Here is an 18,312-nt window from a genome sequence, read left to right as displayed (position 1 = left end):
AATAGAGGTATATTAATAATAACATAATTTTAAATTAATAGTAAATACCGTATAATATTATCAAAGCACATACAGCCCCCTGCCCACGACAGTGCCCAGCAGCCATCACTCACCATCCCACATTTGTCATGAGCCCTCTCCTTTGCAGCATCTGGCAGAGCTGGCTCCTGGTTCAATGTCTCATTTAGCAGGGATTTCTCTCCTCCCTCTCCTCCCCTGTTCAGTATGTGCGGGATCTAGAGGGCGAAGGCACAGACCACATCCCCACCCCGTGCTTTCCATGGAATTGTCCAGGGAGAAGGAGGTTCCAGGAGCTACCTGTGTGCAGAGAGGTGTGACAGGGACACGTGTCACTGACAGAACCCCTGGAGTCAGAGGAAATGCCCTTGTGACTCTGCTGTGCTGCCATGGGAATCACCCTGGGCTCCACCACCAGATCCATGTGTGTGGATCAGGCACTGTGCCCATCATCTCTGGAGTGTTAGTCAGACAGTCAGAGAATTTCAGGGAGAAATCAGACACTGATGCTCCTGTATCACATATCCACCCATGTTTCTTGTCTGACATTTTCCTGCCTGTAGCATTTCCTTCAAACTTGAGTGATTTTGTGCCTCTTTCGGCTTTTGGTTATATATGAAATATCCTGATTCTCCTCCTCAGCCCAGAGCTGGCCTTGGAGAGCCTCATTCTTTCAGCCTTGTCTGAAGATAGACACACCATCATGGTCAGGCTGGATGTCCACACAGTCCTGGCTGTTCCATGTGTGCCAGATGTCCCAGGCAAACACCCCTTTGTGCTGGATTACTTCATTATTTTAAAAATCCACAGCATCTCAGGCACTGGTGTGAGGCTGAGAAATTTAAATACATTCTGTAACTCCATTATTGGAAGGCACTGAAATAAACCCCCCCTGAGGTTGGCTAACTTCCTCGGGTAGGCAGGTTTTTAATTCTTCTGTATTCTGTTGCTTTTAAAACAGTTGCTTCCGAGGGCTGTCATTTTAAGAGGATATACATCTGGAATTTCATTAAGTACATTTCACTTATGAAATCTTCAGTGACATGCTGGGGGGGAGGGGAGGAAAGGGAGATTTAGCCAAGGATTTGGGAGTGCTGTGAGTTTTCTCTTATCAAATCTTTCTGACTGTCCAGGATGTCTTAAAGCTTCCCAGTTGTAGAGGAGGAAAGGGTCACAACACAAAGAACAGCCAGTAGAATCAGAGAATGGTCAAAAGGTTTCACAAAGGTTTTTTGAGCATGGTAAGAGTTTTTCCTACTGTTCAGCATAGTGCAATAACAGGTTTTAATTGCTAAAAAATAAAAAAGGAGAAAGAATAGTCTTTCCTGAATTTACAAGTATAAAGTATAAAGGGACTCCATCTTTTCTTTGACACAATATTTCATGTTTCTCACTGCATTTCTCTGCTCCATTCCCCAGGAAATGTTGTAAAACAAAGTTTCGGCAAGAAGTCTTTTTCATGGCAAGGCTGATAAATTACACAGTATTTAATGTAGTCTCTTCTGTGCTCTGAGTTACTGTAAACAGGCAGGCATTTCTCTAGAAATGCCGAGTTCTCACCTAGATGAAGGTGGCAAGGAGTTGGACTGAGTGACCTTTACAGGTCCCTTCAAACCCAAACCATTCTGTAATTCTGAGATTTTTAGGGATTCCATCCTTTCCTGTAGAAACCCTAGCACAAATCTCCTGTGAGTGCAAGTTCTCACTGCTGGCAGACACTGCCATTATATTTTAAGCATCAGAAAGGACATTGTGACACCAGTGCAGAAAATGTCTTTAAACCACAGAATAAACCACACTTTTAGAATAAAACACCTGTTTCAGTGGCTTTCTCCTACAAGACTGCTCCATCCAGTCAGGAACCCTTTTCATGGGGTCTTCCAGTGCCTGGTGATGGAGTTCAAACCTACTCATTAAAAAAACTCAAAACCCCCCTGTGTGCTAATTCTGAGACTAATCTGGAAATAACAGATTTCAATTGCAGTGCAGAGGAAGTTTGAGCAGGAGTCAGTGTGCAGATGGGCTGAGTTATGCTGCACAGGAAACTTGTTAAATATCTCAATACCAGGATTATAGCATATGTAAAAATCAGTTTCAGTACTCTCATAATTCTTCCTTTCCCAAATACCCATCTTGAGATCCCAGAGGCGCATGAGCAGCTTTCATATGCCTTAAAATCTGAAAAAATTAAATTAAAAACTCATTATGGGGAATCGACAGTTAATAAGAAAATTCTAAACCAGTCTTATCAACTTAAGGCCCTTCCTTATGAAACTTTATTACAGGTGCCTGAATTGAAACATCCCCTTCTGGACACATTTTACCCAGAGATACAGACCCAGACCTGTGGAATACATTTTGCTCACTTAGGAGCTGAGCTTTCTCACTCAGATTTTGCTGCTCTGGTTTACATGTAAATCAGGAAAATCATGTTTTCAGAGTGTTGTTCAAAGCAGCCTGGTTATTTGCTGCTTTGCAGTTTGCAGGAGAAGGAAATGTCAGGCCTGACGTGACAACAAATGAATTGATTGCATCCTCTTTTTAGGGAGCTGGTTATTTTAGAGAGTAGAAGTTCCTTGGGGAGCCCCCCTGGGCTGGTGAGGGATGCAGGGGACTCTGCTTTGGAAGTTCCAGGTCGGGGTATCCAAACCCATGGTGGTTTGGTTTGAGGTGGTGGAGCTTCCCAGCTGGGAAGCAGAACAAGTTTCTTTTGGCCCGTTTCTCCCCAGCCCACACAAACCTGTTTGGGCTCCCCAGTGGCATTGAGAGCCTGGGATCCAGCCCATCCCAGTTCCCTGCCAGCCTTCCCAGGGCTCTTCCATCCCAGCAGCTCAGTGAGGATCACAGGGCTCTGTGGCAATGCACTGGGGAGATCGATAGGCTAATCCAGGCTGACCTAATGGATTTATCAAGTAACACATGAATTAATGATGTTCTCAGGATTCTGCCCCAGCGCAGGGCACGGCTCCAGCCCATTCTGCAGCTGCCTCGGGAGACAGGCAAGTCACTTCAGCCTTTGGTTCTGCAGCTGAAGGGAAGCATAGGGCTGTCAAACACTGTAAAGCCGTGATGCATCTGTGAAAAAATGTTCTGTTACATAAATGTATGTGTGTAAGGGTTTTTTTTCTAAGAATGAGGCTTTATAGGCAGTTCCAGCTGTTTTAAAATCTATGTCTTTATTTTAAAGAGAGCATTGCTAATTACACCTGACAATCAAATAGTCTGCAGAAAAGTATCAGCCACCTTTTCCTGCTGTTCATACTGTGGGCAAGAAACAAAGGTATGTTAGACAAGAGAGCTAATGAAATGTTCAAAGGATCCTTGTCTAAAACTGAAAAATAAGGGCTGTGCTATCAGATCAGAATTTTAATGTATATTGTTTCCACGGGCTCCTGACATAAAATCTTTCATTGTTGGGTATAACCATTGTTAAAGGTCACTGTTGCAAAGGCTACATCATTTAGACGAGATGAGATCCCATTTTGGATAAATTCACAATTTTAGTTCCTAACAAGGAGATAGTATCAGGATTTGAATGTACAAGAGTGTCGGTTTACGGATTAAAGGCTTTTGTGTTCTGGAAGTCACACTATGCCAGAGATTTCATGAGTTTCACTGAGATGTGCAAGTCCCCAAAGTCAAGTAGGTTGATTAAAGTGGTTCTTCATAGCCTTTGAAATAGAGATAAAGTACAACTTTCCTACATGGGGTTAATGTAGAAATTTTTTTTCTTGACAGGGCTATATGCCTTCCAAGGACATAATTTTAATCTCTTTTTAAACCTTTCATACGAACATTATAAAAAGCTCCTTTGTGTTGTAATGCATTTTTATAAAATATCTAAATTTCTGTGCAAACTTCAACCTTCATTTCTTAGGATTTATTTATTTGGAAATGGTTATCTTGCAGCAGAATGGTGTCTTGTGTCATCATTTCTGCAGCATCTTTTCATACTATCAAAAGAATGTAACATCTGATAATGAAAAAAAAAAAAGTAGTACTCTTTGTTAGATATGCTAACTGCTTTTTCTTTTTTTAATATCCTTTTACTATTATGTGTTCTGAACTCCTGGCAAGTACTCAAAGAGTCTTTGAACCAAGGTGAAACCTGCACATTCCTTCCTCACACCAGAGTCTGAAGTGAGAGGATTTTCTTCTGCTGCTTCTGAAAGGGAGGGTATTGCTTTATTCTCCTCTGCTCCAGCTTTGTCTCCGTATTCAAAGAGTAGAATTTGCATACTGATCCAGAGTTAGTAATTACTTGAGATTTTATAAAAATGACACCAGTAAAGTGTAAAGCCAGTGGCTGTCACCTGTGGCAGGAACAAGACAGAGGTTGTCTGTGCTCCAGCCTGAGATCAGCTTCAGAAGTGCCAAACTTTAAGGCTTGTCTCCCAAAGAAAAAGAAAGCGGCACATGGAGAGCACGCTGAGCATCACTCAGGCTTGCTGCACAAACTCCTGTGAGCAGGTGGGTGCCTTGTCTCCACCACACCATGCACAGAGCTCCCAGGGCTCCTGTGCAGGCAGCTGAGGTGCTTCAAGGCACAAACTGCTGAGGACAAAGGCAAAACTTCCAAAGCATCTTTTCAAAGCTGGTGAGTTCATTGTCATGTGCTTCCTTGACTGGGCTGGGCAAGGCTGATGCTGCCTGAGCATCACGAGGCAGTTCCTGCAGCCCGGGCAGTTCTTTTGTGAGAGAGCACTGTGACAGCTGGGGATGAGCGCACTCATGGATGGACTCTGGGGTAGATCCACCTGCATGTGAAGTTGAAGCAGGGATGCTGCAGTGCAGGAGATTTTGTGGCCATGGATCTGGAGAAAACAACATCCCAGAAGTTTCTGGAGGGGCTTCTGGCTGGTGTAATGCAGAGCAGCCTCAAAAAGGAGTGAGGACATCATCACTCGACACCTCACCGGAGTGCGTAGTTTAATAAAACCTGAAATGAGCATCTCAAAGCCTGGCTTGCAAAATAAGGCTGACTTTACAGGGGTTTTGTGGGGATTTGAGCAAGCTGGTGGTCTCCTTTGCACACAGTGTGACTGTCACAGCAGCTGAGAGCCAGCCTGGGATAACTCACAGTCCCAGCACAGCCATCCCTACAGCAAACGATATTGGAAATTAAAGGTCACAGAATTGATAGTAAGGCTTAAGAAAACAGCAATTAGTCTGCTAGGAAGAAAAGCTAAATTACCAGTAGTAGGAGTAGAGGGGAGAAAAAAAAAGAGCATTATTGATCTAAATATCAAGTTGGCAGATACGCAGAGTACAATCTAGAGGTTTTTCACACCTCTGGGCTTATTCAACCACCACAATAAAAAATGCAGGACTATAAAGATGGAATAAGAAGCAATCAATTAGGATGGCATTTGCTTGTTTCCCTGCTGCAGTTGGGTGGGCACATCACAATTAATGATTTATTAGGATTTTCATCTTCCTTCCCCCACCCCCCCACCCCCATTTTACACAGATTGCTGCAACCAGACTGCAGTTGTTTATTAATTTTCCTACTTTACAAGCATTTTTGTTAGCAGGAAAGGTAAACCCTTGCCTGGGGTGCCAGCACGGGGTTGGGTGGATGCCCTGAAGCATGAGGAGCTGTGGGTTTGATTCAGGCAGTGGAGCCCCCTGAGTGCTGGGCTCCCTGGCTGCACAGCACCTCATCTCCAGAGCCTAATGGAGCAGGCTGGCAGCAGGGACTGGGGAGGGATGGGACTCCCACCACCACATAAACTCACCCTCGTTTCAGTTTCTCCCAGCCTAAGGCACCTAGAGAGAAGATTCAGAACTTTGCAGCAGTCACAGTTGTCAGGGGAAGGGCTCAGAGTCTAATAAGAGGACTGAGATGCCCTTACTCTTCTGTTAATCCATAGCTGTAGGTCATGAAACACTGTTTGTCCAGGCAATTCAGCCTTCACAACCACTGCTGCCTGGAACCAATGTGTCATCATTAGCAAATCTTGGAGGCAACAGAAAGATCTGTCCTGCAGACATTCATGTGAACAAGTCTTTGCCTTCACAGCTTTTTAGCAAAACCAGACATGGAAAAAAGTTGGAACATTGGGGGAAAAGGAATTTCCTTTAGAAGGAAGCCTGAATAATTATCTTTGTGTTCATCTGTCTCAATGCCACCCCTCCCTAGGAATGGCTGCAGTAGCTAATTGCTTTTACTCACTGCCCAGACTCCAGATTTATTGCACAAAGTCAAGTCATGGTGGGAATTCATCATTTGTCCCCACATCAATCCCTTTCTCCTCCAGAATGATATTTGTCTGCATGTTTATATGCTGTCAGGTCCAAATGACACGGAAGACAAATTCTGGGATTAACTGATTTTAGTACCAACCCAAAAATCAGAATGAATTATTTCCTTCTCAGCAAGGCATGATGGAGAAGGAGTTTTGCCAGCACAGGCCTTTGTAGGGAGAGGAAGAAAAAAAAATACCCCACAGAATATAAGGTTTTAAGAACATGCCAGTTTCAGAACAAGTCCTTATCTGAGAAGGGAAGTGTGTAACAATCAGCCATAGAAATCCTTGTGAATGGTCTTCTAAAAATTTTCTGGAAATTAAGGACTTCAAATGCAACAATTGAAAGTGAAGCCAAATGAAATACAGGGGAATATGAGTAAATGCTACAGATATAGGTCAAGCACTGCTTTATCAATCTTGTGTTTACTCCAGCAGTTCCTCCGTTGCCCATTGTTTTACCTTGTTTGAATAGAAATGCTTCTCTTTATTTGAAAATCAATTGTAATCTTATGAAAGAGAACTTAGAGCAGAGGGAATGCTGGAAAGCAGCATAGTGAAAGATGTTCATTATCCTGAATTACTCCAGGGTAGGGAGGGAATGACATTAAAGAAGTGTGGGTAGCTTTGAGCTGCCATCCTTCCTTTAGCAGGTGTAATTTAATGTCATTACTTAATTTTATTAAAGGTAAAGACAATTGTGGACAATACACATTACAGCATTTACCTGTAATAATGATAGTGGGGGAGTGTGAGAGGGAGGAATGGCAGACTCCAGTTTGAATTCCCAGTAGCTGCTGATCTGTAGCTGATGAAAATTACTCTTTTCTTCATGGCACATCTATCCAAGATTTGCTTTTTACCCTGAATAGCTTTGGATGGCTCCTTTGATTCCAGTGAAGGTGCTCTGTTCTCATCAGAGTAATACTTTGCTTTATAAGCACAGTAAGCAATATCCACTCTCAATGCTGCTTAGAACTGATAATTTGCTAAATGTACCTAACAGAGGTCAACAACAAGTGGATGAACTGGATTGCCCAGGATATGCTGAGCATTGTGCTATTCACCCCAGTGGAAAAGCTTTATAGTCTGCTGTGATCTTCCTCCAGGCTTTATATTGGCATGTGTATTTATAATTTGTGTATTTATAATTTTTAATATAACCTCGTGTTTTAAAAACTGTAAGCTCCATCACTGTGGGCTGAAAGCAGATGTTGTGATGGCTGCTAGAGGAGCTGCTGTAAAATCTATTGTGTGGGGCTTTTCCATGTAACCCAGACTCATTGGCAGCTCCTGGGTTGTGACCTACTGAAGGTGTTCAGGGATCATATAGGACTGGCCCTTTTATAAATGGGTTACATACAGCTGATGGTTTGTTCTTGATGACGTAATTCTGTTTGATTCTGCTGGGCATAGGCCTAGGAGTGACAGCCAAAATCTGTGGTCCTGGGTTGAAGATTTGAGATGGTTTAACTCCTTTGGAATTACAGTATGATACCTTGTTGTCAGCAGTGCAGCCTGAAAGAGTCTGGGGGCCTCGTCAGCTTGTCACTGCTGCCTTGCCATACAACATTAATTTAATGTAATGGGCAATAACTAGTGTGGATTTAGGAAGAGATGATCCTGTTTAACTAATCTGCTTCAGTTCAGACAAGGTTGATAGCAGAGTGTACATACGACATAATCTAATGGATTTTTCAAGAGGCTTTTGATAAATTTCCATATATTTCCCTTGCCTAAGCTGTGTGCCGCAGAGACTCCAAATTGGGCAAGAGAATGGGTAAAGAACAAGTGAAATCAGGGGAAATAAAGAGAAAAGAAGAGCTGTAGCATGTAGTGGAATAAGAATTATCCTGCAGCTTCCCACTGTTCTTCTCCACAACTCGGCATGGCTGGAAAGAGATGCCATCTGCATTTACTAATGAAAACTTGTTTAGGACAGGTGCATAGCATAAAAGAGGGCAAGATGCCATTCAGGATACCACTAAAGGGCAAATTTAAATTTACATTAGCATAAGGCAGATTGAATATTTTTGCTGTCAGCAGTGAAATAATATATACTAAATACAAGCATCCGTAGCGGAGAGATGCCAAAGGATGGGGATGGGTTAGGAGGGGAAACAGACTCTTGTGCTAACAAAGGAATGATTTATTATCATTTACACAACCTGGCATTTGTGCACACCAAAGGCCAGATTTTAGACATGCTCTGCTCCTGCAGTTTGGGGCCAGAATTTCACTTGCAGACTCCAAGCCAGCCGTTCCCAGTGTTTCCCCAGTGTTTAATTTGCCATATGTCAATCAGAGTGTTGATTTGCAAGTGCTGCTAATAGGCAGTGCTGAGACATGAGGACAGTTAAAAATTTGGGGATGTGTCTTACTGGCAGCTTTTGAGCCCCGAACACTGGAAGTATTCACAGGCCAGGATCCCTGATCAGCCATGTGATAAATCAGGGACTGGAAAAAAGCAGGAAAGAATGCAGTTAATGTGTCGGGATGTGCCTGAATGGGACATGCTCCATGGAAATCAGTGCTAAATTAGAGAATTAAGCACCAGGAAAGGCTGTGGCAAAAAGCACAAGAAACACTTCAAATAATGAGACAAAATCAAATCATGAGCAAGAAAGAAATAAAATGAAGTAAAATCGCTGAAGAAGCAAGAAAATGCCGTCACTGAAATCTGAGTGAGACAAAATACCTTGGGATAAATGGAGATAGTCATCCTAAAAAATTTAGACATTTCAGTCTGCCATTTTTGCCTGCTGTTGACAATTAACTCTCTGGTTGCTGTAACTCCGCAAGAATATCAGGAATGTTTTTTGTTGGATTCCATGGAGCATTTGCTGAATCTCGTGCCGTGTCTGTGCGAGAATGGGTTTGTTCTCCTTTGGACTGAGAGGTGAAGTTGGGCTTTGGGAAAATACTCAAAGAAGAACAGTAGGAAAAGCAGAATCGAGAAAGAGGTGCGTTGCTCATTACAAATAAGTCCATGGCCCTCTTCATGGGACTGGCTTCCCAGTGGGCATGGTGATGGAGGGGAGAGGGGAGGAAGGTGTGAGGATGGACAGAAAGCTCCCACCGTGACCAGCCCTGTCTTTCCTTTGCAGTACTCGGGAGAAGTGCCTGAGAACAGAGTGGAGGTTGTGGTGGCAAACCTGACGGTGATGGACCGGGACCAGCCCCACTCTCCCAACTGGAATGCCATCTACCGCATCATCAGCGGGGACCCCTCGGGCCACTTCACCATCCGCACTGACCCCGTCACCAACGAGGGCATGGTCACCGTGGTCAAGGTGAGGGGGAAGCCAGAGGAGAAGGAAAGACTCTTAGGATTCCGCCTTCTTCTTTGAAATACTTTGTTCTTCGTTAATAAGTGAATACGCTTAAAGATTTGGGGGATGTGCTCTCATCAGACTGGGTGGCCAGTCAGAGCTTGTTCTTTGCTGTGTTGGAGCAGTCTCTTGCTGGTTTGATCACTGATGTGGGTTGAAAACACAGGTAAAAAATTAAGTCAAGTAATGAACCATTTATTTACAGACCCTACAAGGCTGGATTTTCACGTGGCTCTTCAAAGCCACTCACACATCACTCCTGCTGCAAGCAAAGGAGTCACAGCAGCAGCACAGGGAGGGGGGCTCTGTGCAGAATCCCACCACTTCACCAGCATTTTAGGGGCCTGAAATGGAGGGCCAGAGATCCTTCCAAGACAGATTTCCCTTTGGAGTTTTGTCACCCTGACAGCTGCAGGGATTGCCAGGAGCCTGCAGCTGTTCTGTGCCCTCTCTGCCTGGAAATACAAGTGCTTGGATCTGTTGTTTCCCATCTCTCTGTGTGTAGGAGTCCTGAATACTCTCACCTCTGCTGGTTCTGGGTTTCCCAGCTCAGCCCAGCCCACAATGAGCTTTCAAAAAGCCTCAGATGCTGAGGGGATTCCCAGCACTGGAGCCTGACCTACACCTGCTGCCTCTCCTTGGCTCTATGAGCTCTGTAAGAGGGAACGGGCCTGGGCTGGGCTGCTCTGCCCTTCTGGAGGCAGAAAAGCCCCTGTTTGCTGTGAATCAAGGGCAGTGTTTCACTGCTGGGGTCAGTCAAGTGATCATCTGGGAGAGCAGGGCGTGTCTCAGGCGGAGTGAATTTTCTGGTAACAGAGGGGAAGGAAATTTTCCCTTTGACTGAGTTGTTTGGCAGCAAAACTCTTGAAGACAATTTCCAGTTTTCCTTCTCCTGGTATTAAACACAGAGTGTGGGGCAGATCCTCAATTCAGGACAGCTCCACTCAAAGCCACCCCCCCCAGGCTGGATCAGCAGAGGATCTTTCCTAAGAAATCAGACCAGAAATATCCACCCTCCCTTCTTCCCTCCATGTGCTGGTAGAGCTAGAAGCCTCAAGATAACTGCAGCAAGTGCCAAATTGTGTTTCCTTCCTTGCTTCCAAAGAACATGACTCTATCTTCATTGGAGAGTTCACTTCTCATTCAATTTTGAGGCCAATGAGTGTTTCTGCAGTCATTACACACAGCCAGGACATGACTGGATCCCTTCAGCATTCACTGAAGCTCTTCCCAGACAGGATGCCTGTGGATGCTCCTCCTGACTACAAAAAACATCAAAGACATCACACACAGGTTGTGGAGATGTGCAGGAGCTGCACAGCACACTCCATGCACTGCACGTGGGAAGGATTAATACCTGCTGGTGTGGATAAAGCCAGCACCTTCTGATAAGTCTGGCCTTCCCTTACACAAAGTTTTAATCAACACCATAGGTAGATACACTAAATTTAAAGAGCAGCATGTTTCAAGAATAACTGTGTTGAGCCCTGTGTCCTTGTTATTAGCTGAACAAGTTGCAGTCATTCCTAGTGGACACAGTTTGTGTCTTAGGAAAAATGACATCAGTGAAATGCCAGTGAGGTCACTGGCAGGAACGTGGGAGCCTGTTCCCTGACCCTGGGGCTATTTGTGTGTGTGTCTGCAGATGCTGCTCTGCTGAAACTTCAAGAGACACATCATCCTGCTTGCCAGATGGTGCTTCAGCAGGGTCCTCTTATTTATCACTTTTTATTGCTCTGTGATGATGGTTGGCAGCCCTACCTGGTGCAACACTATGAAACCTCTTCAAGCTTAGACACGTGTATACATTTGCATATATGTGTGTAAGTATACACATACCCAAAGCTATATATTTCCTGCTTAAACAGAAAACATTCAATGAAGAAAAGTGCAAAAATTTAACTTCACTGACATCAGCAGCCAGTCTGAAATCGAAATGCCAGCATTTTCACTGCAAGTAGGGGAGGACCCTTTATTCTAAATCTTGTAAAGTGTCAGGACTGTAGTTTAAAGGCACATCAAAGTGAACAACAGGGGATTTGCATGATAAACACTGCTGCACAAGGACTTGTGCATAATGAACCATCCCTTATTCACAACTTGCAGGCAAAAAGCAGGGCAGATTTGTCAAGACACCATTGATGCTGGTGTTGATTTTCCACTGCTGTGTAACCCACAGTGATCACAAAGCAGAGAACCACATGAAAATCCAATCTCATCAAGCTGAGCTCAGAGCCTGAAATTGCATTGGGTATCTTCACTACATCACCTCACCTGATCTCCTGGGCACCAGGGTTTCCTACTCCTAACTGGCTGGGAGGCTTTTTGGTGTATTTTCAGCAAGGAGAATGAGTGAAATTGCTTGTGATTAAATTTTCATGGTGAAGAAGGAAAGACTCTTAGGATTCCACCTTCTTTGAAATATTTTGTTCTCTGTTAATAAGTGAATACGCTTAAAGATTTGGGGGATGTGCTCTCATCAGACTGGGTGGCCAGTCAGAGCTTGTTCTTTGCTGTGTTGGAGCAGTCTCTTGCTGGTTTGATCACTGATGTGGGTTGAAAACACAGGTAAAAAATTAAGTCAAGTAATGAACCATTTATTTACAGACCCTACAAGGCTGGATTTTCACGTGGCTCTTCAAAGCCACTCACACATCACTCCTGCTGCAAGCAAAGGAGTCACAGCAGCAGCACAGGGAGGGGGGCTCTGTGCAGAATCCCACCACTTCACCAGCATTTTAGGGGCCTGAAATGGAGGGCCAGAGATCCTTCCAAGACAGATTTCCCTTTGGAGTTCTGATTATGCTCATGGGGCCCATTTTGCAGCTGCCCTCAGCAAAACCCTGTCTGTAGGTCCAGTGTGATCACCAAAAGTATAACATTTCCCTTTTCTCTTCTTGCCTTTCCAAACCATTTCCATAACTGTGCAAGACCCTAATCTTCAAAGAAAGCCTTGATCAAGGGGAGAGAGAAACTTCCCACTCAGATGAGACACCACGGAGTCTGAAGACAATCTCCCAGAGCAGCAGTGGCTGCCCTGTGGCAGCCAGCTAAGTAAAACGTTATTATAAACTCTGCATGGATCAGAGCTGTGAATTTATAATGGAGATGCTGCTGAAACTTCAGTTATTATTTGCCTCAGCCATAACACCAGGCAAATTTGTTCACTTCAGTTAAAAGTACCCTGAGGAAAGGAGAACACATGGTGAGCCCTCAGCATTGCTGTGCTGCATCCAGGTCAGAGGTGCTCGTGGAGGAGGAGGATGTGCAGCATCTTCAGGGTGATGTCTCACAGCCAGATCACACACCAAACATCCAGCAAGGAGTGTCTGCAAAAGTTCTGCTTTTTAATTTCATGTCAGGTGCTTCTTGGACACGGAAGTGAGAAGTAGGCAAGGCTCCCAGATGTTCTTGTCCCAGATGTAGTGGCTGTGGGCTTCTTCAGGATTCTGCTGTCACAGAATCAAAGAATCATTTTGGTTGGATAATACTTCTAGGATCATCAAGTCCAACTGTTAACCTAGCAATGGCAAGTGCACTGTGTCCCTAAAACCATGTCAAATGACCAATACACAGCATTTTCAGAGAGATGTGTGGAGGTGGAAGGGTGAGTGTGGTGTGAGGAACACACACACAGTGCTCTGTGCACCATTATCCTCACAGGGAGGCAGTTTTAGGGAGCAGAGGTCTGAACAGTTCTGGTATAAATTGCTTACTAAGGTGTGAAAGAAGTTCTGCCCTAGAGCAGGACAGTGTCTGGCTGCAAGGGGCTGCTGTCCCATAGGGTTCAACTGCCCCAGCTGCCAGGGCAGCACAGACTCTTGATTTTACCTTTTTTATTGTATTTTAATAAAACTGTGTGAAATAGGACTCAGTGGACACAGCAGAGATGAGCAGATCAGCTCTGTCTTGCAGACTGAAGTGTGGTGGACACTGTTTGGTGACACTGATGCCTCCTGGACAGCCTTTGGGATGGCTGAACCTGGTCCAGCTCTCCTCCTTGCAGATTTTTCTGCAGCCCTGGTTTTGTTGCTACCAGAAGAAAAGGGAAGAAGCTGAGAGAATGGCCCTACATTTTGTGGGGAAAGAAACCCCACTACTTTGCATCAGGCCACATGCTAGCAGAGTTGTGTGTGGTCAGTGTGTCCTGAGCATCAGCAGCAGGGAGCTTCCCACATCATTCCCCATGGAAAAGCTCAGCTCAGCCCCCAGCTGCCTCTGAGCCCCTTCAGGCAGGGAGGTGCAGAGTGGCTGTGGACAGCCTAGCAAACAGAGCAGCATGAAAAAAAGGAAAAAAAAATTAAAAAAGGAAAAAAATAAAACGGGGGGAATTTAAATTAGAGGGGGTGTGAAACTAAATTGAGGAAATGCATTAGTCAAATTGTTTCAAGGCCTTGGATAGTGTTTAAATGGGAACTTTTACCATGCATCTGTTTTGAATGCAGCTCCAGTCCGTGAGTCAGCACGGGTGGGTGTACTGGGAATCTTTATGCTTCCTTTTATTTATTAAATGTTGGCCCTGCCTGTCAGGAAGCCATTTAGCATCAGGAACATTTGCACTTCAATCGAATAAAGATTCCGCTGTTCTACCTTTTGCCCCTGAAATTTGTTTCTCTCGTGTAGCCTCCTATGATTTGATTTCCCTCCTGACAATACTGGGTTTTAAACAGGACATGGCAGGCAGCTCTTGCTGCTGTAAATCCCTGCCCAAGTCAGTGTAGCTGTGACGTTTAACACCCTGAGTGAGTGCTTTGCAGACTCAGCTCTGCAGAAGGTATTAGGGAGGATGGATATGCTTCTAAATTTATAAATCACGTCAAAACAGTTTTTAACAAGCAGAGGTGTGATCCTGCATAACTCAAGCCTCCCTGGCAGATGATTAGCGACTTCCCTCATAATAATTAGTGGGACGGTTTAGAAATTATTATTATACTGGGCTCAGTCAGTCGTGCCAGCAAAGGCTTTTCATTCTGTCTGGCTCCTGGGACAGACACGTTGTTCTTCATGTGTGTGTTGAGTAGAGATCTGTGGCCTCCCAACAGCAAAACCCAGTTGTAAGAGCTGTGGGCAACCTCTAGAGACCTCATGGTGCCTTGCAGGAGGATGAGAGGTCCCACTGGAAGGACCACCTGCTTAACCTGCCCAGGGATTGTTCCTGGCAGCTCCACCTTTGCTTATAAATTCATTGAAGAAGGAAAATCAAGAGCCCTTCAGGCTCAGGAGTCCACAGAGAGTGTCCTGGTTCTGCAGTGAGCAGTTTCAGTGCTAATAGCACTGCTAAGTGCCTGTCACAGCCCTCTGAACAGGCTCCACCTGTTGCATTAGAGCAGCCCTGGCTGGGTTTGCTCATTTGATGCTCAGCTCTCACAGGCAGGTTGTCTTACGGAAACCGCTTAGCGTTGGAACAAAACATTGGGAAAATGCTCCCTGCTGTTTGCACTTTTTCCTTTGTGGAATTTTTTTAACTATTTGACCCTCCAAAAACTGGAAGGTCAAATCCTCCACTGGATTGAAGTTGCTCTGGATTTACACCTTCAAAAGAGCTGAGCTCAGTAGGAAACATGATGCAGCAATGACTTTGATATCATCTGCCTTCTAATCTTGCAGCTTCCAGCCAGAAGGTAGAATATATTCTGTGCTTGGCTCTAGACTTGCTTGTTTGTTTGTTTTAGGCAGTCGATTACGAGATGAACAGAGCTTTCATGCTGACAGTGATGGTATCAAACCAAGCTCCCCTGGCCAGTGGCATCCAGATGTCCTTCCAGTCAACAGCTGGAGTCACCATTTCAGTCACAGACGTCAACGAAGCACCCTATTTCCCAACAAACCACAAGTTAATCAGGCTGGAGGAAGGGGTGCCCACGGGGACGGTCCTGACGACGTTTTCGGCGGTGGATCCCGATCGCTTCATGCAGCAGGCAGTAAGGTGGGACACCAGGCAGCCTAGGGGCTCCCCTGCAGCTGGGGGGCTCAGCTGCACCAGTCTGGGGAGCCAAGCAGCTGAAAGCTGATTTCCCAGCTGACTGGTGGGATATGTGTGAAACCTTGGCAGGGAGTGGTGCCTGCAGTCGAGCTCTTGCACAGTGACTTGCAAGCCTGTGAACTCACAGTCCCCCTGCTCCAGGTAAGCCAGGCTCTGAGCAGCTGGGTCAAGGAGAGCAGACAGAGTTGGATCCTGTGTTACTGGCTTGCAGTGGGGCAGATCACACCTTCAAATGAAGCAGATTTCTGCGTTGTTACTGAGCTCAGGGCTGCTTTGTACCCAGTCTTTGGCTCTGCCTCACCCAGGGTGCTCTGGCCTGTGTGGTTCATGCACTTTATAAACACAGAGGTTAAGAAAAGGCACCTTTCTATTTCTGTTTTATGGGGGGAAACTGAGACACAGAAAGGGTTAGGCCTGGGTTTTCAAAGGGAATGGCTGGGATTTTCAATCATGCCTTGTGTTGCTTCCAAAGGATTTAAGTTCAACCTTGCTTAAAAACACAGTGCAAGAGGAGCTGTTGGCTAGTTCAGAGCAAGGCTGGTGGGGTTACAGTCAGCTGCTGGGCAGGCTTTTAGAGTGTCGGGTTGTTCAGTGTTGCCTGAGCAGTCCTGCACCCATTCACAGGCCACTGGCACTTGGTTTGTATCTCACCAGTGCTCCCCTTGCCTGCTCCCAGTAGGTGCAATTTGTTCCAACCTTCCCTTTTTCTTCAGAGCACCTGCCAAACATAACCTCCTCCTTAGCTGCTTTCCTTGTGAACAGGATTCAGCTGGCAAAATTTTAAAAGTCAGATTTCTATGCAAGCAGCTTAAGACCACTTCTAATTCATGCTGTGACCAGGAGGGTGTCACTCACTCTGTTTCATCCCACCTGGGCAGACCAGGGGCTGAATCCATGGTCCAGGAGCCTGGCTCACACACCTTCCCACCAGGAAATAATTGGCAGAAAAGTGTAGGTGAAAATGAGTCTTTGTGACACTTTCACAACTATTTCAGCTCCGTCTGTGCGGACAGGAAATGCATTTCCTGCTCTTGGATACTTTGACATCCACAGAAATTGTTTTCCTTTTAGCTCCCAGTCTGTAAGGGCTGTGGTATTTTTGGCAAAACCTGACGTGACCACGGCTGAGGCCACTTAAACTTGGATGAGTTGTGACATTTTGTGTCAGGAAGAGTTTGAAATATTTCACCTGGCACAGAGCTGTCGGGTCTAGAAAATGATAGTTTATTCACTGCCTTATCTTGTTGTCTTTAGACAGGCATTGTGTCTTTGGAGGAAAGAGACCATCCTAACTAATAAGCCCATTTTTCTTATGTTCTTTTTGAAATATTGGCCTTTGAAGGGTCTTTATTTCCCTGATGTCTGTGCCAAGGCTAGTTTTCAGAGGAGAGAACAACTCATTCGTGATTGAGTACTCCCTCTAATGTGGAGGGGGGTGATCTGTAATCCAAACGAGCACCTGCTGTTCCTGTCATTGCACAGGGCATGTGTAGGGTCTTGTAAGGCTTCCTGTGAGTATGAACAGCCAGTTACTTGAGTTGATTTTTTCTAGGGCTTCCAGGGCATGCATTTTGTGCATCCACCAGCACTCCATTTCCAAACCCCAGTGCCATCTCTTTCCCTTTGCATCAGGAGAGCCAATGCCCAGGCTTTGCAAAAACCAGTGGGGTGTTTTTGGGGTCCTGTCTTTGTGAGATGTAAAAAAAGGTATTTTATTTTTCATTTCACAGTTGGCATTGGTGAGTTAGGAAAAAAGATACCCAAAAGGCTAAGCCTACAGATCCATGATAAGCACTTTGCAGAGCTGATCCAGCTGCTAGAGCCTTGCATGCAAATTTCAGTCTCTAAATAGTCTTTGATGAAATAGAGTTTTTACAAATAGAAGATGAGGAAGCAGGAGCACCTCCAGTAATGCACAGCTTGGCTTGGCCAGTGTCACACCTCAGGTTATCCTCATTAGCCACAGACATGTTCACAAAGCCAGCTTTGAAAATGGATCCCTGGTCATTTAGCAGAGAAAGGACAGGAGCCTCACAGCAGTGATATTGAAATGAAAACATCCCAAAGAGTTTAGCTCCATGAAATGTAATTCTTTCCTTTGGCAGGTGTTTGTGCAGCTGTGTGTTGCTATCCTCTTCACATGGATTGATGCAGCTCAAGTTCCCCTTTGAGTTTCTGCTTCAAACATCCCAATTCTGGAAAGGGATATTCACCAGAAGCCAGTAATGCTCCCACCTGCATACCTAATGACAAATTATACAAAGCTACCAGCAGGTCTGAGTTACCCATGAAATAAGCTCAGCTTCTGTTTGCTTATTTCAGTAATTTATAGTCTGACCATTTATTAACTTCCAGTTGGATAGTTGTGGTCCATCTCAGTTCAAACAGTACAAAACTGGGAGGCAGAAAAGCAAGAAGACGGGCACTTAAGAAGGATGAACTGAACACACTGATCTGGAGAACACGGGAAAAGTTTGCCCCAAAACCCCCCATGTTCTCAGCTGGTTGCATGGGACATGAATAGACAATAACTGTGAGTTGGCTGAGTGGCTGGGAGGTGACTCTGACAGTGTGGTATTTCCAAACTGTTGGGCAGAAAACAGGAATATCTTTGACTTTAAAAACCTGTTTTCAGAAGGGCAAGGTCAAGAGCAGGAGAGAGCAGGAATCCATCCTTTAATTCAGGCATATGAATGCAATGGTTTGGTTCATTGCAGACCCCCTTTCTCCT

General features: G+C 45.0%; 1 protein-coding gene across 1 annotated transcript in view; it reads left to right on the top strand.

The window, feature by feature from the left end:
* CDH4 (cadherin 4) overlaps positions 1-18,312 on the top strand; it is a 414,578-nt gene that overhangs the window by 381,522 nt on the left and 14,744 nt on the right. The window contains exons 9-10 of the mRNA XM_062505318.1: positions 9,374-9,559; positions 15,271-15,524. Coding sequence (XP_062361302.1) covers positions 9,374-9,559; positions 15,271-15,524 — 440 coding nt within the window. The remainder of the gene's footprint in view (positions 1-9,373; positions 9,560-15,270; positions 15,525-18,312) is intronic.

Source organism: Cinclus cinclus, chromosome 18, assembly GCF_963662255.1.
Source record: "Cinclus cinclus chromosome 18, bCinCin1.1, whole genome shotgun sequence".
NCBI classification, from domain to species: domain Eukaryota; kingdom Metazoa; phylum Chordata; class Aves; order Passeriformes; family Cinclidae; genus Cinclus; species Cinclus cinclus.
This window is presented reverse-complemented; position numbering and strand designations above follow the sequence as displayed.